The 23,418-nt window shown below is 43.8% G+C and overlaps 1 protein-coding gene across 1 annotated transcript in view; it reads left to right on the forward strand.

Annotated features, from left to right (window-relative positions):
* Positions 1–11,287: 11,287 nt before the first annotated feature.
* ANKMY1 (ankyrin repeat and MYND domain containing 1) overlaps positions 11,288–23,418 on the forward strand; it is a 34,306-nt gene continuing 22,175 nt past the window's right edge. Inside the window, exons 1-4 of the mRNA XM_018554795.1 lie at positions 11,288–11,641; positions 15,117–15,263; positions 15,551–16,023; positions 18,828–19,044. Of these exons, the coding sequence (XP_018410297.1) occupies positions 11,288–11,641; positions 15,117–15,263; positions 15,551–16,023; positions 18,828–19,044 (1,191 nt within the window). The remainder of the gene's footprint in view (positions 11,642–15,116; positions 15,264–15,550; positions 16,024–18,827; positions 19,045–23,418) is intronic.

Consider the following 23,418-nt stretch of genomic DNA (forward strand, 5'->3'; position numbering starts at 1 on the left):
CAATGGCGCTGGCTCCTTGAAAAGTCCTACTGGCTCCTGTATTGGACAGACTGGTTCCTGAATTCCATATTAATTTCTCCACCCCTGATGTAGATATTTTCCCTTACTTTCCCTGTGACAACCGTACAAGAAATGAGGAGAACGGCCATCACTAGGACAGGGAGTTCTCCTTGGAGAGATTTCACATAATTTACTCTCCTAACAAGAAGTCATCAGACATCTCTTCAATCTTCCCCGCCCTGTCCTTAACCACTTGAAGAGTGGGGTGTTAAACCCCCTTCCTGTCCAGACCATTTTTCAGTATTTAGCGCTGAGGTACTTTAACTGAAATTTATTCCGTCATGCAATGCTGTACTGAAATGAATTGTATAATATTGTCTGGGGACACATAGAGCTTTCTTTTGATGGTATTTAATCACCCCTGCGGTTTTTATTTTTTACTATATAACAAAACCTGTTTCCCTATTTTATGTTAAAAAACATTTATTATCACCCCCAATTTTTTGGTAAAATATAAAAGATGGGGTCACGTCGGGTGAATAGACACTAAACATGTCAAGCCTTAAAATTGTGCGTGCCCGCAAAATCGCAAAAAAACCCCACCACACCCAAAATTGGCCATAGGCAACGCTTTAAAAGCTTTTATTGCTCATCATTTAATGTTATCAGTGATTAATGGCCCTAAAATTATTGCTCACGATCCGACATTTGCAGTTATATCTAACATGTGCTGTACAATGGGCGGAATCGTCGTTTTCACACATAGGCACACCAGACGCATGTTTGCATGTGTATGTAGGGGCAGGGGATGTTTTTTTTTATTTTTTTAATATGTGACTTTCATTTTGTGATGCTTCTTTAATATTTTTTTAACTTTTTTTCTTTTACACTTAAAAGAGAACTATGGGGTAACCATTTTATCCCATAGTTCTCTTAAGGGTCATGGGAGGACATATACTAGCGTCCTCCTGTGATCCAAAGCTCAGTATATAGCCTGTTACAGCTCAATATACTGTATACCGAGACCGCCGCAGCCGGGATGGATCCCGGCAATACTGTCGAAATCCACCCAGCTGCGTGAGTGACAGCTGGCTCTGCATATCTAGAGGCAGAGCCAGCTGTGCCCACCACCTCCCCCATCCGTTTCTCCACTCAGCACTGGAGGATCGGAGTTAGCTAACATCCAATTGATGTTTTCAGGTTAAAAATTTAAGATGATAGTTGATGAGTTAGTGAGTGTGGTCTGCATGTATGGGTATGTGTTTTTAATTTGGCAACGTTGTCAAATAATTTTAAAATTTGGGAGGTTTCGGTTGTGGTGTTATGTTTAACTTTTTGTATCAATAAAGGAGTTTCAATGTTATAAATTACAATAAGCGTCTGTTCTGTTAAGTAAAAGCTTTAACTGAATTGTTCTTTACAAAACAGCATTCTTTTTCTGAGGCAAGTCCCGCCGCCCCCACCACCCGCCCCCCACTCTGCCGCTGCAGCTGGCTACCCCAGCCTCATTTATCTGGGACTGGCACAGCAGGTCTCTCCTCTTCGATCAGAGCAAGATCAGCAGACTGCCAACTGCTGATCACTCCTCCGATCACTGGACCTGGAATTGATGTGTATTACATCACTTTCGGTGTCACTGTGTAACCTGTAGCTTCTGTAGCCGGAGAAGAAGCGGTGAAGCAGATCTGCTTCATCAGCTTCTTTGGGATTCCTAGGTTACATGAGGGGTCTAACAGACCCCTGATGTCTCCATAAAGTGGACCTATCACATCCTCTCTGCTATTACATAGGGGCTTTTCTTACTATACACTGCAGTTGTTTGATTGAGGCAGTGTTTGATGCTGTAGTTCATGAGAATTGCTTCTCTCTCCTGGGAGAGAACTGTAAACTTAGAGGGATGCAGGGAGAAGCCAAAAGAAATGAATCACTGAAGCATATGTATGAACCCTCAGTGTTATATCTCCTCCATCAACAAGCAAATTATAATATCATATACATCAGCGGTTCTCAACCTGTGGGTCGTGACCCTGTCAGGGGTCGAATGACGATTTGCAAGGGGTCGCCTAAAGACATCCCAACTCCCTGTATTAGAGAACACTTTCTCCCGGAAAGGTTTACCTTTTCCTGCTCTGGTTTTTTTTTCTGACATTAGAGACGCCGGCCGCCGTCAGTCAGAAAAAAAAACAGCATAGGAATGCATAGCTAGATTCCTATTGGCTATTTCACTTTGCAATAGCCAATAGCAAACTAGCTATTGCACCCGCCCACTACTGCTGTCAATCAGCAGTGGGGGACCTGAAGTTCTCCATCAGGTCCTCTTCTAGTGATTGACAGCAGCAGAAGGTGGGTGCAATAGCCAGCTTGCTATTGGATATTGCAAATTGAAATAGCCAATAGGAATCTAGCTATGCATTACTATGCTGTTTTATTTCTGGCAGACGGCGGCCAGCGGCTCCGCTGTCAGAAAAAAAAAAACCAGAGCAGGGAAAGGTTTACTCTGCTCGGTCGCGCAGAGTAAACCTTTCCGGGAGAAAGTGTTTCTCTCCCGGGCGGCCGGGAGCCGCTATCTAATAGCTATCTAGCGGTAGCAAAATTACAGCGATGAAGGAGCAGCAAAAATAATTTTACTGTTAGGGGTCGCCAGAACTTGGGCAATTTTTTTTAAAGGGTTGCAACACTAGAAAGGTTGAGAACCGCTGATATACATGATTATTACATTAACTTATATGTTCATCTATAAATGCCATTTTTCTTGGTGACGGAACTAGCAAAAGCAGAAATCTGAATCTGTGGCTAGTGAATGAGAATGGCTCTGGAGCCTTTCCATATAACTCAAGACTTGCATGTAAAAAAATCTGTAAAAGAGACTTCCATTGGAGAAACTATTTTTATGCAGATAATAGAAGGGACAGGAAGTAGAGAGAGCATGGACCTCCAACTTAAGTAAAGTTGTCCTTTAATAAAATCCCCTACCCCCTGACTACAGTAGGATAATACTTACCTTCAGCCTTGATCCAGTGATCTTTGTTTTGACATGGTCCTTGCCTGCTGCTCGTCTTCATACTGCATTCCTTTTCTTTTTTCTTTTAAAAAGTAGAATGCAGTTTATTTCAGATCACCATGACTTTATTTTAACAAAATATTCCATGGGAGGCAGTTCATGTAAAACACATCAAAAACGCAATCACGGGAGCATAAAGATTGTTACATATCAGTTCTTCCGACAAAAGGTAGACATATCTGAATGAGGCTTGGGTTTACTCCCGACTCCTTTCTGTCTTTCAGAATCACATTTTGAACAGCACTGGGGCTCTTCCACAATATTCATATTTATTTATATGCAGTCGCTTGGATTTAAGCTGCAGAACCACAAAGCATGTTCATCTCATTCATTCCATGGAGTATACCATGAACAGTGTTGCAGCATGCTCCATCCTGCCATGTGCCCATTCATTCCTATGACTGAGGCATACATGGAGGGACCAGTGGATGCCACCATGGGTATAGCTCTCTCATCACTAAAGCTAAATGTTTTAAAGTTTTTGGAGAGCCACAACTCAGAAAGGACCTCTCATTGTCCTTTCCAGTTATATTTCCTGGAGCACTCCTTTCAACAAAGGAATATTATTTACCATTAGCCACCCAGAGTGTTGTTTGTCTATTCAATGCTTTTTGACTGGACTAAATGTGGAAGCCTACAACTAGTAAACGCTACTTTAAAGTGGAACCCAGCCAAATGTGTTCCTCAGTTTTGCAGGGGGGGATTAGAACATCTGATAGGTTATTGATGATGTCTGTGACCACAATGGGGAGATATCCCCTTACTTACTCCCTAAATACACGACACGAAGTGAGAGGAAATGAAAATGAGAGTTACCCCACCTCTGAGAGTTGTCGCAGGTGAACAGGTATCACCATCAACTGTGAATAGGAATTAAGGTGAATTTTCTGTCCTTGTGACAACAGTTGCCTAGACAGAAAGTGAGAGTAAATTTCCTGAATGATGACACAAGCAGCAATGGAAACAGCAATGGAAACAAAAAAGAAGTTCCCATTTTTGCTGGAGTTCTATTTAATGGATAAAGCTGTCCACAATTGACTACTTACAGTAAAGTGGAACTTTTCCACTTTAAGATACACCAGGAAGTGAACAGATATTACTTTAAAATTAAGGTCAATTTTACTTTTGACAGTCGTCACCAGAACAGGTTTTATATAAAGATTTCCCCCAACTTCCTGTTTCAAGTACACGTGTGAACATCTGAACATCACCAGGGCAAGTAGAGGGGGTGTATCTCCCTCTACTCCCCTACTCTACACAGACAGCAATAAAAAACCTCCAGAGAAATACAGTTACTCTGTTGATTAAATATAAATCTCAAAAATTGATAAGGAGGCATGGCATGTGTGACGACATGAGGGAGCTCAGAACAATGACATTCTGGCCAGGCTCCTGCTATGGCTGCCTGGAGCTCGTTAGCAGGTGGACACCTGTGGTGTTGAGCAGACCGATTGTCTGGGAGGGGAGGGTGGATGTGATGGGATTATATTCTGATTTCATCACTTGCTGTATAAAAGTTTGTGCAGTTGCTCAATAAAGCAGAGTTTGATTCACCTACACTCGAGCCTTGGCTAGTGACTGGGGAAACTGAGAGCTACAGATCAGCGGGTTCCAATATCTCCTCAGCAAGGAAGAAGACAGCGGCGGACATACTCATCCTGAGTACGGGGGTCCGTCACATTGGTGGCAAGCGGTGGGATGCTCTTCCTTGCTTAAGGAGACATTCAAACCACCACCGGGACCAAGATTTCTGCTGACATAGGAGAAGAACAGTTTCCTACGGCCATGGAAGCGCTCGCACAGGGCAGAGTGCTGCTATCCTCTGCCCAGCACCAAATGCACCTCTGGAGCTCCAGGGAGCCGAGGCAGGTGGCCCCTCTCCCCAACAGCAGGTCAATGCAGTGGAACTACTGACCCCAGCTGAGGAGTTGGCATCAGGACAGAGCACCATGGGCCTCTGCCTACAACAATCAGTGGGCCTTGAGTCTCTGTGCAAGGCCACCAAAATTGCATTTTACTTCCCAGCTGAAGGGCTGGCAACAGGGTTCAAGGAAGAGGAGGCAGACAGTTTCTCTCCCCAGCGGCTGAGTGAGTTGCAAGGAGAAGAGGTAGCTGACCTCTCTCCCCAACAGCAGAGTGAGTTCCAGGGAGCTGGGGCAGGCAGCCCCTCTCCCCAACAGCAGGCCAATGCAGTGGAACTACTAGACCCAGCAGAAGATCTGGCATCAGAGCAGAGCGCTGTTGACCTCTGCCCACCACCGGCAACACCTCTGAAGCTCCAGGGAGCCAGGGCAGGCAGCCCCTCTCCCCAACAGCAGGCTGATGCAGAGGAACTACTAATCCCAGCTGAAGAGCTGGCAATAGAGTGCCAGGGAGAAGATGTAGTCAACCTCTCTCCCCAGTGGCAGAGCAGCAATCCGGGAGAGGATGTGGTCGTCCTTCCTCCCCAGCAGCAGAGGCAGGATGTCCTTCGGATGGAATATGTGGACTTATGCAGCCCGACAAATGCAGGTCCAGACCATTTGGGGGACTGGGACCTAATTAGACTACCTTTGGTGGGGAAGAAATGTCATGGAACCCACGATGACCTGGGCTCCTGGAGGGGGCTGGCGGCCAGCCTCCTTCCCAGTGACTATGGACCTAGGATTAAGGAGACCCCCCTTGTTTGGTTGAACTGGGTGTCTGGGATCAATGGACAGCTGTTGTGGTGGAGCCTGGCCCTACAGCCCTCCAACCTCACAATTCGGCTCTGGAGACACAATGCCAATGCTGATGGACTATCCCGCCAAACAGAACTGGAAGGGTGACTAACAGCATGGACATCCCCAAGTGGACCCATAGAGGGTCTCACCGGGTCTGCCATCTTTTAACTTGGGGGAGCTATGTGACTACATGGTGATCAGTTTATAAGTTAAATGTGTATTGGTGTTGAGTTATGTTTGAGTGCGTTATGCTGTGTGACCTGGTTATGGAAAGACTATCAGCACCATCCCTCGTTATCTCCCATTGTTCTCTGAGGGAGCTCAGAAAAATGACATTCTGGCCAGGCTTCTGCTATGGCTGTCTGGAGCTCGTTAGCAGGTGGACACCTGTGGTGTTGAGCAGACCGATTGTCTGGGAGGGGAGGGTGGATGTGATGGGATTATAATCTGATCTGATCACTTTCTGTATAAAAGTTTGTGGAGTTGCTCAATAAATCAGTTTGTTTCACCTACACTCGAGCCTTGGCTAGTGACTGGGGAAACTGAGAGCTACAGATCAGCGAGTTCCAATATCTCCTCAGCAAGGAAGAAGACAGCGGCGGACATACTCATCCTGAGTACGGGGGTCCGTCACAGCATGGATGCCAGAGGAATCAGAAATCATTGTGTTCTGTAGAACTGAGGTACAGGTAAAATTCAACTTCAATTCAACTGAAAACATGTCTTATCTCGATTAAACACATAAAGCATATGTAATTTTGATAACATGTGCCCGAAAAACACTAATTACTAGAAAAAGGAGGCCGATAATGAGCCATAAACAAACAATGTTTACTCAAAAAGAAGAACAGTTGATGATTCAGAGACAAAAAATTAGTGTTTGCTTACATGGCATGTAGGTTTAAACTATATGGTGGGTGTTCTTCAAACTGAAACAAACTGGGGTAAAAAATGGTGAAATATCTCAAACCCTGAGATTTTTGTTTGTAGATTGTCATTACTAAACATTTCTAAAGTTGTCTTCGTTGTTATTTTGAAGATTTGGATAAAGTTCTAATGCTGAAAATTATTTACACATGCCTATCCAACACACCCAGCAATGTGTTCGATGAGGAAGATCTTTAGGCAACCTAAGGATCCTTTTTCAGATGACAGAGACACTTTAACCTTACATAACTCCTATACTTAAATAAAATTGTAAACCCAGCCTCTAAAATCTAGTCTCATCCTAACCCAATACTGTTATTACTGCAAACACACGCAGCAAAGTTATTGACTTTAATTTATGGAATAATATACAAACAAAAGACAAATACATGCAATGATTATACCTTGAAGGCTTCCACCAGGGTCATGTTTTTACATCTCATCAGGTAAGCAATACAGATTGTAGCTGATCGACTACGTCCGTGCTTACAGTAGACCAGGCACTTCCCCCCACCGCGAACAGTACTGTCTATCAGATCCACGCATTGGTCAAAATGTTCAGACAGGTTCTGCAGTGGGTGATCAATCACAGGAACTCGAAGAGTACAAAGCTTATAGTCCGGGAATGGCTGCCTCTTTGAAATGTTGATGCAACATGTCACTCCCTCTGTTATGAGGAGCTCCTTCTTGCAGGCAGCTCTAGCATTGCTTATCAATAAGGACTCTGTAATTTTATAAAGTTCAGACATATCACCTAAACTCTAAAAGTAAACAAGTTACTTGCGTCGGGCAGCACGGGAACATCCAGAATAAAATGCATCCATTGCTGACACCTAGCTAGCTTGTTCTAGATGCATGTGCTCTGTCCTGGCCAGATCTTCTGTGGTTATTTTAAGATCTAAGCCTGTGACAAGATATCCCTGCTGTGAGGATTTCATGCTTGGTTATTAAAATAGCTATACGCTCAAATCACAAAGCTTGACAAGAATAAGCGTCTTTATTTTCATCCATGTGGCTGTAATTTTCAAATCTTATTGAACTCAGCTAAAATTCAGATGTGGAAACATTTGTTGGGGCCCTTACAGCTCATTGAATCAATCCTTTATTTTTTTTGAAAAGTGATGAAATTAAAAGCAGTTGCCTCATGTACTGTATACCTGCGTGAGTTTTGCATGCCATAGACCTTGTTCACACAAGCAGCTCCAGTGCCCCTCTGAAGAGCGATCCTATAGAGGGTTGCTTTTCAGAGGGTGGTAGAGCAGCAGCTGTTTTGAATGTTGTTTTCTATTCCTATATCCCAATGGGGACTGGGACTTTCTATTGCAATGCTGAGTGCGCAACCTTGTACCCAGGCATTACAAGCTGGATCTCATAGAGATTCATATAGTTCTCTATGAATAAGCCGTTTGGTGAAACATGTTAGAGTTAGAGGAGCCTGTGTGTGTTTACAGCATGTTTTGACTTCAAGAATAAACATTGTCTAGCATGTTTACACTAGTCATTTGTGCAGGAATTGTTTCTGTGGGAACCTGTATCAAGCTGCAGTGTGCTTTTCTTGCCTGCACCGATTTGAGGATGGAGCTGTGTGAACCACAGGACAAGGAATATGAGCGGTGGCTGCTTTGTGAGTCTTGTACCCAGGCAGTTGCGGCATGGTCCCATTCACTGCAATGTTCGTGTTTGGCATCACCAACACCTGCCAAATGTCACATGCTGTTTCAAAGCATGCAGCAGCGGCATGTGCGCAAGCATTAGAAGCCACTATATTAAGATTACATATGATTATATCACAGTGCTATTACAAACTGACTGTTTTCTGTAATTAGTTTCACACATTTGTAAACAGTCAGCCTATTTAAATGGAAACTATTAGCCAATCTGCTGTTTGGTGTCATCGTGTGCACTGCACTGAACATGGACTAGAGAAAGCAAAGGAGAGAGCTGTTTGAGGAGATCAGACTAAGCTAAGCAGCTATGAATAAAGCCATGTGTGGCTAAAATGTGTAGTAGTTTTATGATGTGAACTGTTTAATATATTTAATATAGGATCAGAACATGAAGCTGTGCCGGAACCTGTGTTATATTATGTATACATGTTGTTCTATGAATGGAGGATAGTAATGCCTCCTGAGATACTGACATCACTTACCTTAGGTGACATTACATCCCTCATTCATACCGTGTGGTAAACACACATGGTTCCAGATCTTTGTCTGCACATACTTGTATCTGATATCTGCCACTGCTTCTGTTTACTTCCCCCGTAATATGAGTGGTAATGCCTCCTGGAATATATGATGCCTAGGCAGAAATCGCAGCAAGGGGTGGGGCCAGCAGCACAAAATAAGAAAAAGATTTAAAAAAATAAAGGTTGTCTTTTTTAAAAAGTGGAGGGGGAGAGTTAGATGGGGGAAAGTTCACTTTTTGAGTGACTGCCTGCTCTAAAAGTGAGCAAAAGCCCATTGACGATGTTAGGAGTGAAGCAGGTGGTGACATAAAACATGTTATGCATACATCAAAGTTTATTAAAATAAAGTAACATACGGCAATTATCTATCTATCTATCTATCTATCTATCTATCTATCTATCTATCTATCTATCTAATCTCTATAAACACTAAATCTCATTTATATAGTAATAGAGTATAATTAGTTCTATAAAAATTAAAGCTCCCATCCTTATAGTATAAACAGTTATCTGAAAATAAAATCACATATTTATCATTAGTTTTTTGGGTGAAATAAGAACACATCATTTCCAGAAAACTGGTCAGAATACAGAGAACAATACAGGCTGACAGCTCCCGAATCAAAGATGGCCTCCGCGATTAATGAGCGTCATTTTCCAGTTCCGGTTTCCATGGAGATGCGTCCCCTGCCGGGTCACGTGCTCCATGATCAGCCCGTCGCGTAATAATGTCGCCTGTCTCTATGGCAACAGCTGTTACAACGCGCTGAGAAGCTGGATATGGGTAGTTTCCCGGGAAGATACAGGAACATAGCTGATGAGGTAACCCGTGTGCCCACCGAGGTGACCCGCTCTGTGTATGTGGCGGCCAGTGTGTCCCTGGGTCTGACTGCCAGGGTACAGAGAGACACTGCACGTTATAATCCCGCTTCTGGACCTCGTTGTGTCATGTGTGTTGTTTTATTGGCACTCTCATGTATAAAGGATTGTTGTGTAAAGTATGTCGCTTGGTTGTGTGTTGTTATTAATAGAACTTTGCTGCTCACATTATACAGTCATTTCCGGGGACAGCATGCTGATGAAGAAGAAGGCTTAAAGCTGAAGATAAGTTAACTTTTGTTTTGCTATGTGACTCCAGGGACATAACTTACCTCCAGTGTGGTTCGTCCCATGGCCCGGGGGCTGCTGCATATTGGAGAATTCTTATGAGTGCCGCCAGATCCCCCCGTCCATTGCTGACCGTCCAGAACTGTGGGGGTTAACAGCAGCTGCTGCTAGTGTCTGCAGAAGTTGCGTCGTTCGAATGCCCCCCCCCCCCTTCGGGCTTTTGCCCGCAATACACTGAGAGCGCCAAAGCAGGTAGGGAATCCCAACAATACTGTCGAGATCCACCCAGCTGGCTGATTGACAGCATGCTCTGCCCATCTAGAGACAGCCAGCTGTGCCCGTCTACTCCAGTGCTGGGGGAATCCCTTCTGGGAGTCATGATTGACAGCCCCCGCTCTCTGCAGGGATCTTCCCGATCAAAAGAGCCGACGTGTGACAGTTTCATTGTCACACATCGGCTCTAACTATAACTATGAGTGTAAACCACTCATCTAATAGTTCTCCTTTAAATCCAGAAAATTCTCCTGCAGTAGTTATTTTGTCCTCAGTCTGATTTAACCCACTTCCTCTGAGCCCATGTCATCCTCAACCTGCCCCCAGCCCATTACTAGAGAATGAAAGGAAAAAAGCAGCAGAGTGATGAACTCATCTCTCTGTCATTCTGCTCTCTGCTGCTATAAACATTCTTCTTGTCAGCAGATTAACTGATTGTCTCCTTGTTCTGCTTCTTTCTTTTAACTCTCCAGCCCTGCTGTGCCACCTCTTTCTTGTGAGCTCCGTCATGTTCTACAACTGAGGCAATGATCCCATGGTCAGTATACCAGTAGCATTGTGGATGTTTGCCATGATTGGGGACTGCAGGAAATCTGCAAGTTGTCACTCAGAGCTCTCATCCATAAGATAAGAGTATCAGCAGTAAGCCAAGCCTGCTTATATAATGAGTGGATGGTGGGAATGTGGAAGGTATGTAAGTCCTCACAATGCATGTCCTGCAGAAAACTTAATATTTTGAACGGAATGGGCAAGGTATAGGTTTAGAAGAAGATCAGAAGACAGACATGTTGGTGGGGATAGTTGTGTTCTATTTCTACCTCATATGTAGAGCCTGTAGTACACTCCTAATTCACCATGGAACCGTGAACCAGTTGAATTGTTTTTAATACAGTAACAGGCTACGTATCTTCTCTGTCAGCAGTTTGAATTTGATGTCTCTAATCTGCAATAATGTAATCTCTTTCTTCCCCACCAGCCTTCTGATTTGTCTAAATTGTGTCACCCACAGGCCTGTAAAAAGTAACAGACATGTCTCATCCTGATACATTGGTATCAACAAATGGGTCAGATCCACCTGAAGGACGTGAAGGGTCAGACACAGACAGTAAACAACAGGAAAACGTATGCAGGCATTGTATTCCAAATGAGTTCCACCAAGAGATCACTGAGGAGGAATCCGAACAAGAGAATGGACCACAAGTTCTGGATAGGAAAGACATAGTAAGCCCGAGTCCGCAGCCAGGCCATGAAGAGCTAGAGCTGCAATGCAATCCAAAGGAAGATGTGGAATTTCAGCAATGGTCTGATGGCTCCAGCTACAGAGGGAATCTTACTATGAACATGAAGCGGGGAGTTGGGGAATTCAGATGGGCCAATGGAGAGGTGTGTGTGGCTGCAGTCATATGAAAGATTTGGGATAAGGAAAATCCTGATTTCTTCTAAACTGTAATGTGTGAAGTGGCCATACACCTTACAATCTGATCATAGTGGTCATACACCTTACAATCTGATCATAGTGGTCATACACCTTACAATCTGGTCATAGAAATCCTTTTGATTTTCCAATAACTGTGTAATGTGAGGGCCTAACTGAACAATCCAATCAGACAGAGCCATAGCATCAAATAACTGTTGTTAGATCCAATGGAGATTGTACAAGCAGATTGTAACATGTTTGGTCTACATGGTGTTATTAATAATCAACTCTACCTGAAGCTGCCTTTTAATCTTTGTGTGATTGCTATTGGTCTAAATGACATGCTGGATTCTTGTATCTCCCAGTTATTCCAATGACAGAATATCCCCACTGGATACCCCAGTTCTACTCAACTGCTGCTGCTATCTATTGCTTCCCAAAGCAGATAAAGGAAACTTGTACTCCAAGAGAACATGGAGGCTGTCATTGCTGACTTCCCTGTTTGAGAACGCTTGTTGTTTGGCCAGGGGCGTAACTAGAAATCACAGGGCCCCATAGCAACATTTTGTATGGGGCCCTGTAATTTCTAGTTCTGCCCTTGCAGAGCCCACCTGAGATCCCAAACAGACCACCTGAGAGTGACCCTGCAGAGCCCGCCATAGACTCTCAGGTGGCCTGGTCAAACCCTCTTACCTGTCAGCCCTGACCCGCTGTCCGCCTCCTCCTCCTTTACAGTCGCTGGCAGGCCCCACTTCCTCTTCCATCATCGGGCCCGCCTCCTCCTCCGCTGCTGATGCCGGGCCTAGCCTCCTCCTCCTCCATAGCTGCTAGCTGTCACTGACTCGGCAGCGGCTGTGAGGAGGAACGTGCCGCTGCACAGATCACTGACAGGTTGTCGGTGACCTAACAGCGACACGTTCCTCCTCACAGCCGCCATTGACAGCCTTCAAGCCTAAGACGCCATAGCGACCCAGGCAGCCCGTGCGGCATGAAGGGGATGTTCTGGCCGGGTGCACAGGGCCCCATAACAGCCGCTTAGGTCGCTATGGCGATTGGTACGGCACTGTGTTTGGCTGATTCAGTGGCTTCTTGACATATGCAGATCAGGAGTTATAGTGCCACTCTAACTTTATATTCTACATCAGGGCTGGACATATCTCAGGAGCCACGTCACCAAGGCTCCTTAAAAATGACATCTGGCACCTGAATTTTGAGGTTGTTGTTAATGGAGCTGACTGCTAGAAAAATCCTGCTGGTTTCTGGTTTGGACAGACTGGCTCCTGAATTCCATAGGTCCACTCCGATCTACATGAGTGTTACAGGTAAGTGACTCAGATAGTACTCAGTCAGCCAGTCAGAAGGTCAGCAATAACAGCCCCGTATGTCTCCTTCTACAAGTTTCCGTCAAACCCATCTGCTTCCCACATTTATTTCTTTTTCATCCTTTATTACAATTGATATATTATTTCTGTTTACAGTTTCATTTCCATCTTTTATTTACAGAGGAATACAGACCTCATTACCGATTCTTCCTGCAGGAATTGTCATCTAAATAGATCCAGGGCATGTTCATACTACCTCATAGTGGTATAGCACAGTTGTGCCCCATTCACACATTAGTCCATTGCAGTGCCATTCATTTTGAACGCCACCCCAAATGCACGTCTAGAACTCAGCTACATTACAGTACAAAGAAAATACGACATCACTCAATGAGGGGAATTGATCAAAACGGGAGCCGACAGAATCTGGAGCAGTTGCCCTTGGTAACCAGCTTCGATCTTTCATTTTCAATGTTTAACTGAACAAACACAGAAGATGATTGGTTGCTATAGGCAACTGCTCCAGATTCTGTCTGTTCCAGTTTTGATAAATTCCCCTCGTGCATTGACCTGTGCTGCAAAAAAGGCAGCATGACCTATTTTTTTGTGCATGGAGATGCATTCCAGCCTGTTCATTTTTGGCTGCCTAATGTTCAGAAATATGTGTGTTGGAAAATATTGCAATCTGATGCAAATGGGTCCTAATGTGCACCTGTAGCTTTAGAGAAAACAATATAGTGCCATAGCTCCCAACTAGACATTATTTGTGGGGACAGTCCCTCTGAAAACCAAATCTCCCTGTTGCTCTTTCTTCTTTAAATGTCCCTCATTAGGTCTTATGTACAGACCTTTATAAACTATTGACTATTTATTGGCAAAGGTGTTTATTTTGCACTAAAATTTTATCCAACCAGTGGAAGGGAAAATTCGAGGTGAAAGAGCAAAACCTTGTTTAACTGTTTATTTCTACTCATTAACTGGTTTTTGTTTACAGTATATGATTGTGGGGTGGTGAGAGTGCGCCCTTTGTCCACATATCTTGTGCTACAACGTGTCCCTCTTTCCCGTGTCAGAATGTTGGTAGCTATGCACATAACAGATTACAGCAGAGAAGATTAGCACTGCCCTTGGGTTTGTTTTTTTTTTCACATTTTTTAGTGTATTTTGTAAGTGTTGTACTAAGTATCTCCGGAAACAAGTAAGTTCTAAAGATAAACAAAGAATTTCCTTAATTTCAGTGAAAGAAACTAGTAACTTATTGAGCAGCAAGGCAATTAATCCTTTATTATGGGCGCATGGGAGAGCTGAAATGAAAAATACTTCCTGTAAACTCCCCATTATTAGGCATTCAAGGAAACAAGTACTCTCAGACTAGGTTCACACTTGCACTACATTGCGCGTCCCAGGATCGCGAGGTCCTGCACAATGCAGGCAGCGTTTGCCACGCGGTCCCATTTATTTCAATGGGGTGACATCTGCGCGTACATGTATCTTTTTTTGCGATACACGATGTGCGGCTGTTTTAGCTGTGATCGTGTTCGGAAGCATGGGCAGAATCACGGCGGGAAACCGCGCAATCGGCCTCGCGCGACTGGAGTGCCATTAGAAAATAATGGCACCCACAGCGCGATCGGTTCACACCTTGGCGACTCCTGACCGCGTGGCAGAGGTGTTGCCTAGGTGTGAACCTAGCCTCAAGCAACCGGCAAAAACACAATACATAATACATGTAAAACATAATACATAGCAAAACGTAATATGGCCTCGATTTTAATTTTCCTTGCTGGATAGACATGTGCAGACAAACATTTTTTGTTAGCAACTAAATGTTCTCTGTTTACATCTTGCGCTTAGATTCCGCAGCTGGCAGCTGAATATAAACAACGGACAGTGGGTGGGAACAATAGCCAGCCTGCTATTGCAAATTGCAATAGCCAATAGCAGGCTGGCTATTGCATCCCTCCACTGTCTGCTGTCAATGAGCAGAGGAGCGCACCTAGAGAGTTCTCCATCACATATAAGATAATATCAGTTTTTAGTGGATCTCACATATATTAGCTTGGCTGCTGTTACAAGAAATTAATTCATGTATGTTTTTTTTTTGTTTGTTTTTATTCAGAGTTATATTGGTGAATTTTACAAAGATCATCACCATGGCAAAGGGGTTTACTCTTGGCCCGATGGCTCCAAATTCACTGGCTCCTTTTACCTCAGCCGTAAAGAAGGCTACGGAACCATGACATTTCCAGATGGCAAAACTTACCAGGTAAATGTTTCTTTATTCCTAAGAATACTGCAGTCATTACACTACTGAGCTGCACAAAGCTTTGTATACAGTATATTAGATAGACAGACATCAGCATAGCATTCACTAGCATCCACTCCAGTCATGTGCCAGGCTGACACACTAATTTACACTAATGACCCATTCAGATGACCACTAAAGAAAACTCAGCTTTGCCTTCCACCTGTTTGGTTTTTCTATGAAGTTTGGTGTGTCAGGATTCACTCCATCTCTGTCACCTCTTGATTTTTAAAATTTTTTGTCAACAGGGTCTCTACAAGTCGGATATACGCTATGGACCTGGATTTGAGACTTACAACGATGGGTGCCAGGATGTTGGCATCTGGAAGGGGCAACACTTGTTCAGACTGTGCAATGTGCTACCTGGCTCTATCTCCATTCTTTCTTTCCCACAGTTTTGTGATCCTCAGCAGTCACATAAAGGATATGTTAGTAAAGATCCTGACTCCATTACAATAGAGGAGAAGGGGAAGGCTGATGACCCCTTTTTCTTTAGGTATAAGTTCCTGCTGCTAGAGGACAGCGTCATCCTTCCGGAGAAGATATATTCTTACTGCTCTGACACTGACCACCTCCCTATCACTCCTACCCAGTATCTAGAGTTTGATCAACACTTTTTCAGACTCAAAGACCAGCAAGAGATATCCAATGATGTTACCTCTGATAATGTACAGCCTAACAACGGAATGAGGAAGATTCATCTCCATGTTAATACACAAAGGTTAGTAGAAATTGTAGCATTTAAAGAGAGGGCACCCTATTCCGCATGTGTGTCGGATTATGGCCGAATACAACTCTCCTAAAACTGTGTCCAGAGCACAGCAGTGTTATTATTTGAATGGATTTAGTTGCAAAGCCACCACCGCGGTGACTAACTCCATTAAGATTAATGCTTAGGGACTGGAATCAGTGAGCAAGTGGAAGTGAAGACTCAATGAACCTGCATACCTGCAAAATACTGTGCATTAATGTGTGCTGCATACGCATTAATGTGCAGTATTTTACATTGTATCTAAACCCAAGTCCTTAGAGGTGGTGGCTGCAATAGTTTTCTTTTTGGGGCATCATTTCCTTTATTTTTACCTGGTAATCTGGTCAGTAAGTCTGTTACTTTTCAATTTCCTTTACCAGGCCAAGTTGTCCAGCAAAAGTGGCAGATCGAGGGTTTGAGACAGACCATTTAACACTGAGAGGGATGGTCAGCTGTCACAATATAATACCGGCAGGGAAGATTCTTCCATCCATGCTGTTTAGGCTGAAATTTCAGCAAATAATGTGGAATTGTTCAAGAAACTTTTGGACGATTTCTTAAGGGACCGTAATATACAGGGGTACAGGTACTCCTAGAATGAGATCCTAATAGGTTGGACTTGATGGACTAATGTCTTTATTCAACCTCAAATACTATGTAACTATGTAACTATGTAAATTACTGGGGTGAGGTGATGTCAGCGATAACATACATTTCTTTACTAAGGTACTCCAAACCCAGATGAAACGTTTTCCCTTGCCATGGGACTGCAGCGCAAGGGTTATTTATGCCAAGGAGAGAGGACAACCTGTTTTACTTACCTGATCCCCTCTCACTTGGAAGTCGGCACTCCTCTCCACTCCACCTGTGGACTGTCCCCTGGCGTACTCCCATCTAATGCAGGTCTATTGAGAGGCTGCCGGGACCGGTCTAGCAGGCCAGAGGGGGCCGGTGGAGCAAGGATCGGGTAAGTAACACAACATTTTCCTGTTCCCTAGGCATAAACTAGCACTTAACAATTGCAGCCCCACTGCAAGGGAATTTCCTTGGACTTAGACTTTAAAATGTGTCTCTAGGTAAAGCCATTTTTCTAGTTTTCAATACAGCGCGCAAAGGTTAGACTCAAGTTTTCATTGCTGTCTTTGTCCCCATTGGGGAGATTTACCCCTCTGTTTGACCATTGTCACCAAGAATGGAAATGATGAATAAATATTGATGAAATCCAATATTATACGGGTCTATTCACTAAGCTGCCGAGGGCAGCCGAGTGAACAACCGACCCCAAGTGAAGTGAGCCGAACACTTCACTTGGGGTCGGTTGAAATTTCTATTTTAAAAGGGAAATATCAGGGGGCTTTTTAGACCCCTAATATTTCCCCGAAGCCCCCCCAAGAGTTTAAAAAAAAATTATGAAAATTTAAAATAGATAAAAATAAATAATGAAAATGAAATAAAAAAATAGTAAAAAATAAGAGGGGTCCTGGGGCCGTAGCTAGCCGAAGGATCGGCCGAAGCTACGGCTAGATCCTTTGGCAGCTTCGTGAATAGACCCCATAGTGTTGTTCCCAGAACAAGAGGTAAGGGGAAATCTCCCAATGGTGACACCTGCTTCCAAGTCACATATTGAAGTTCACAAACTGAGCTCATGATATTCCTCATCCCAATGGGCACCTTCCCCCAACTTTTCCATTGCAATTGATAACACAACTATCTCTCTCCCACCCCATGCTAAGGTCCTAGGTGTCATTCTTGACTCCGAACTCACCTTTCTGCCCCACATCCAATCACTATCCAAATCCTGCCGCCTTCACCTTCCTGACATCTCCAAAATACGCCCCTTCCTCACCAATGAAATTGCAATATTACTCATCCACCCACTTGTTATCTCCCGTCTTAACTATTGGAACTTCCTCCTCATTGGCCTACCTCTACACAGGCTATCCCCCTTCAGTCTATCATAAATGCTGCTGCTAGACTCATCCACCTAGCCAACCGCTCAGTGTCTGCAACCCCCCACTGTCAATCCCTCCACTGGCTTCCAATTGCCCAAAGGATAAAATTCAAAATATTAACAACCACTGACAAACCCATCCACAACTGAGGAGAGGTTGGAGATATAGCCAGGGGCAAAGTATCACCCTAACCATCCCCTCCACTCCTCCCAAGACCTCCTGCTCTCTAGCTCCTTTCTCAACTTCTCCCATCGCCTCCAGGACTTCTCTAGAGTATTGCCTATCCTCTGGAACTCCTTACCCTAACCTGTCCTTCTGTCTGCCTCTAGGCGATCCCTGAAGATTCATCTCTTTAGAGAAGCCTATCCCACCTCAAACTAACCACTAAACAATCACTTTCAATGACTTCCCACACAGCTACCACCTCTTGTATCTTGATTTGTACTGTAACTGTAATGTCTTCCTTATATTGTAAAGTGCAAACCGTTGGCGCTATATAAATCCTGTATAATAATAATAATAATAATAAGTTCCCTTTAATTTGGGAAATGTCCTTGAATTTTCTGTTGTGTCTCTGGGACAGGAAGTGAATGGAAATTTACCCAGTGGTACACAGACAGCAAAAATCAAATAAACTGGCTGGGCTTTTAACCCTTTCCTGTTCTAAAACGAAAAAAAAGTTTTGACTCTACATACGCTTTCAACTCACGTGCTTTTTGTATGTTAACAAAAGGGAACTAATGTATTATATTATTTTGTTTAAATACCCAGTCTGGAAAAATACACTTTTCAGGTATTTTTTTTGTTTGCTTCTATTTATAGACACAGCCCAGAGCACTTGAAATGGGGAATGAATTCTATATTAAATGGCGACAGATATACGTTTGGTCCGACAGGTCCCCGTGAACAAGCGGCAGAGCAGCTGATAGTGGTGGCTGGACTGGGAGATTATGATGCCATTTCTACAATCCTGAGACATGATCTGGCCCATGTGGATGTGTCTGACAAGTGTGGGCTGACTGGTCTGCAAGCTGCAGCGGTACGTATCAAAGTGCATTCGGTTATGCTCCTAACAGAAAGCAGAAAGGTGATGTGCACTTTGACTCTCAATTTTATATTGTTTTTAGATAGTGGAAAAAAGATAGAGAGGAAATATTTTCCACATACAGCAAAGAATGTTGAGACTGATTTCTGAAGGCCTGTGCAAATAAAATGTCTGTGCTGCTAACAGCACCACACAGATTGCAACAATTCTTTTCCAGTACAGTATAGAGCATTAGGGCCCTTTCACACCATCAAGAGTGCTTTTACCGTGCATTCGGCCTCTGGAACGCAACCAGGCCGGCTCACTTTGTTTTGGGATGGGAGGGGGCATGGCGGTGCATTGAACTCAATGGCACTGCCGCCACGTCCCCATCTTCAGTGCTATCGCCGGCACCCAAATGCGTGGCACATTAGTGCCTGCGTTCTGGTCCAGTGCGATCTGCAAATAATGCGGCATGCCATTTTTTTTGCAGATCGCACTGGACCGGAACGCAGGCACTAATGTGCCACGCGTTTGGTTGCCAGCGATCGCACCGCGGGCGGTGGATGCACTGCCACACCCCCTCCTGCCCCAAAACAAAGAGAGCCGGCTGGGTTGCGTTACAGAGGCTGGATGCACTGGACCACACTCTTGATGGTGTGACTGGGCCCTTAAAGTATATAATAATGACAACAGCACCATAGCTGACACATTCATCTAACACCACACCCCAGACCATCCACGGCATATGTTACACGTTGTCCAGTCCTGTAAATATAGGTGTCCAAGGTGAGAGCTAGACGTGGTACTGTATAACATCGCAAGACAATTAGTAGTGGTAGTGGCGTGTTTCGCAGAGTAAGATCTGCTTTATTAGACTTTACTGTATTTGGTGATACAAATATGCATCCGGGGCAGACCAACCTCCATCTGCACCCTCCGTCTACCGCCAGGCATCAAAGATCGTCTGACCCGGGGACAATAGGGGAATCCAGAAGGCCCAGAGAAAGATCTAGTGTCTATGTAGCCAAGCCAAGCGAAACACACTGGTCAGAGTTAGGGCAGCATTAAAGTGTATGTAGAGTCAAAGAATGAGCATCTCTTATTTGCTTTCTTTTCATCTATTTAATATACCATTATTATTATTATTGAGATGCACCAAAATTTCGTCCAAAAATAGCACTTTTGGCCGAATGCCGAAAGTGCCATGACGACCGAAACTGCAGCCGGAAGTTTAGTACATCTCTTCTCTCCGCCCCGCTGGGGTCTGGTCTGTGTGCCTTTCAATGCACCAGCCGGCACCCAGCAGGGAGGAAAGGAGGTTTCAGTATGACGAGCGGTGGGGGGAAGAGAGCGCTGCCAGCGTTGCAGGAGGCCGAACTCACCTCCTTGCTCGGCCCCCTGTATCAGGATAGAGAGCAGTGTGATTGTTGTGCAAGCAAAAACAGAATGCCGAGCTCTCCTCCCACACCTCCTGGCTCGGCCTAGATCACTTCCTGTTCATTCATAATTGTGGACATGGTAAACATACTATCTCCACAATGAATGATGAATAGGAATACTCAGTATAGAGGCTTCCTGTTCATTGATAACAGGGGCTGCAGAATAAGAGATTGAGGACTCTGTGTTCTCAATCTCTTTTTCTATTTTAAAAGGGAAATATCAGGGGTCTGTTTAGACCCCCAATAGTTCCCCGAAGCCCCCAACAATAAAGTAAAAAAAATAAATCATTAAAAAATAATGTTTTACATTTTTTTTAAAAGGTTGGGGAAAAAAACTTCATTTTCAGTTTCGGCCTGACAAATTTTTTATTTCTGGTTTCAGTCTGAAAATTCTATTTTGGTGCATCCCTAATATTAATAATAATAATGTACACATAGGTACACAGTATATAGTACACAGTCATGCTATGTAAACAGCACTGTAGTGCGCTAGTTCAAACCAGGGCGTAGCGGGAACGCATATTCCTGCACGTTTGTGAGACTTTGTTTCCCACGTTTGGCACATGTCCTTTTTGATCCCCATTGGGTCCCTGGATGCGCACCAAACACTAAAAAGTAGTACATATCTCTAAATTTGGTGATGTGTTGCTTTTGTGGTGTTCTCACGCTCGTGAATGCAAAGAGAAAAAGTTTCGGTCTCAAAATTAAATTTTGGCGCATCCCTAATATTAATAATAATAATAATAATTATTATTATTATGGGTTTATATAGCGCCAATAGTTTGCTCAGCTCTTTCAACATATGAGGAAACAGTAAAATTACAATACAATGCCATACAAATGGATTAGACGGCCCCGCTCGTGAGAGCTTGCAATCTACAAAGAGGGGCAATTGATACAGAAGGTTTTGTTATCTGTTTGATAAGTGTAAAAACTACCTGCTGATCCTTTCAAAAAGCCAGTGCTCTCCTGTGTCCTGTGCACTCAGCAGTGTTATCTCAACCAATGTTATTTGAAAGTGTGTTAGGACTCCAGAACCCTTGCTCCTATGTTAAGCAGCTGAAGAAAGGGGAAGGTATTCTGTAGTCCTGACATAAGTGTTCCACTGGTCCTCCGTAGATACTACAGTATGTCGAGTTAATGTTATAAGAAAACAAATTCAGCCTTCCACATCTAAGGACTTAGATGGCTGCAGTATACCACATTTTTATTCTTGGATTTAGATCATTTAATTCCAGCCTCATATTTAATGCATTTGGCATGTTTTCCTTTTGGTCGCAGTTTTATAAATCCAGATCAGTAGTTTTCAAATGCAGGCTGGAAAAAATAAAAAGGAAAAGAGTTTGTCCTTAGCAACCAATCAGATTGAAGCTGTCATTTTTTTGTGGTTTGATGACGGCCATTCTGTAACATGTAAGAGATGAAGTGTGTTTTCATTGGCAGCGAGTCCAGTATAATTTCTCACCTGCATAAGATACAACTGGGACCTGACTGATCGCTCACATAACAGACAGATCTGGTTGTAAGTGAACAGACATGTAAAATGCGTCTTTTGTGAACTATACATTATTACATTTACATTATGTTCTTTCTTGGCTGCATGCTGGATGTGTTTGCCGATATGTCATCCTGCAGGATATACAGTACATGTTATTTTCCAGTGACTGGCCACATGTGGCTGTTTTTATAAAGATAACACGGTTCCAATCCTCCAACTGTATGAGTGATTTTACTTATAGATCTGTCCATCAAAAATCCTTCTGCTTACATCACCCAGAGTGACTCCTCTGGAAAATGTCTCAGGGGGTCAGTGATTCTGTCTTCTCTGTAGATGAAACATGACTGCATGACAGAACCGCAGCACATTATTCCAGGAGGAAGAAAACAGAAAGCATTGTGTAGACCTGCTATTCGTAATCTGTGATCTTCCACCTATTTGCTGCCAATATATAAAAATAGTTTCCAGGGATTCTTCACTGCTACTTGTGAATTGAATGAAGAAAGATCTATGCAGTTGCTTCCAGCAAGAAAGGGTTTATTGAACAATAAAGGCACAACACGTTTAAGCTGGAACTTTGACGCGTTTCACACTTTAGTGCTTCATAATAAGCCTTGCTTATTGTCTGACTTCCTGTCACCACTCTAGGATAGAATAGGAATAAAGACAACAATAAAAACTTGACAGATGTGCTACCTCTTTCAGACTCTGAGAAAGTAAAATAAAACTACATATAAAGCCTAGATGAATTATCTTTACCGTATTTGCCGGCATATAAGACGACCACCTATATTTTCAGTTAAAACATTTTTGGGCTATACTCTTCGTATAAGACGAGTATAGCCCAAAATAATGTTTAAATACACATTTGTCAGCCTGCTGGTTGTGCGGTAATACTGTATGTACGGTAGCTTCGGCTACATACAGTATACCGCGCTAATGACCCCAGTGCACCCCATTATTGTAGACCACCCACAGCATCCTGTGTCATCTAGTGACTCCAGTGTACCCCAAAATATCCTATGTCACCTAGTTGCCCCAGGGCACCCCTATGCACCCTGTGACTCCTGTGCACTCAACAGCATACTGTGTTCTCTAGTGACCCCAGTGCACCCCGTTGTGTCCTGTGACTCCTGTGCACCCCAAAGTATCTTCTCATCTAGTGACCTCCCACTAATCTGTCAGTCCGCTGTATGTACGGTAGCTTCGGCTACATACAGTATACCTTGCTGAGCCAATCACGGCATCCCGTGTCACCAGCTCGCCTGTGGGCTCACATCCCTAGTAACGTGTCACTGTCCTGCTGGGGGATAGGGAGGCTTTGCTGCCTTCCCTGGCAAGGTACTCTCCAAATAATGAGATGCAACGGCTGCATACCGGGATAAGGTTCTGGTATGTATTTTGAGAGGGACCCCATGTGCATTGTGTCTTTGGGGGGGGGGGGGGGGG

Source organism: Nanorana parkeri, unplaced genomic scaffold, assembly GCF_000935625.1.
Source record: "Nanorana parkeri isolate BGI_ZX_2015 unplaced genomic scaffold, ASM93562v1 scaffold174, whole genome shotgun sequence".
NCBI classification, from domain to species: Eukaryota; Metazoa; Chordata; class Amphibia; order Anura; family Dicroglossidae; genus Nanorana; species Nanorana parkeri.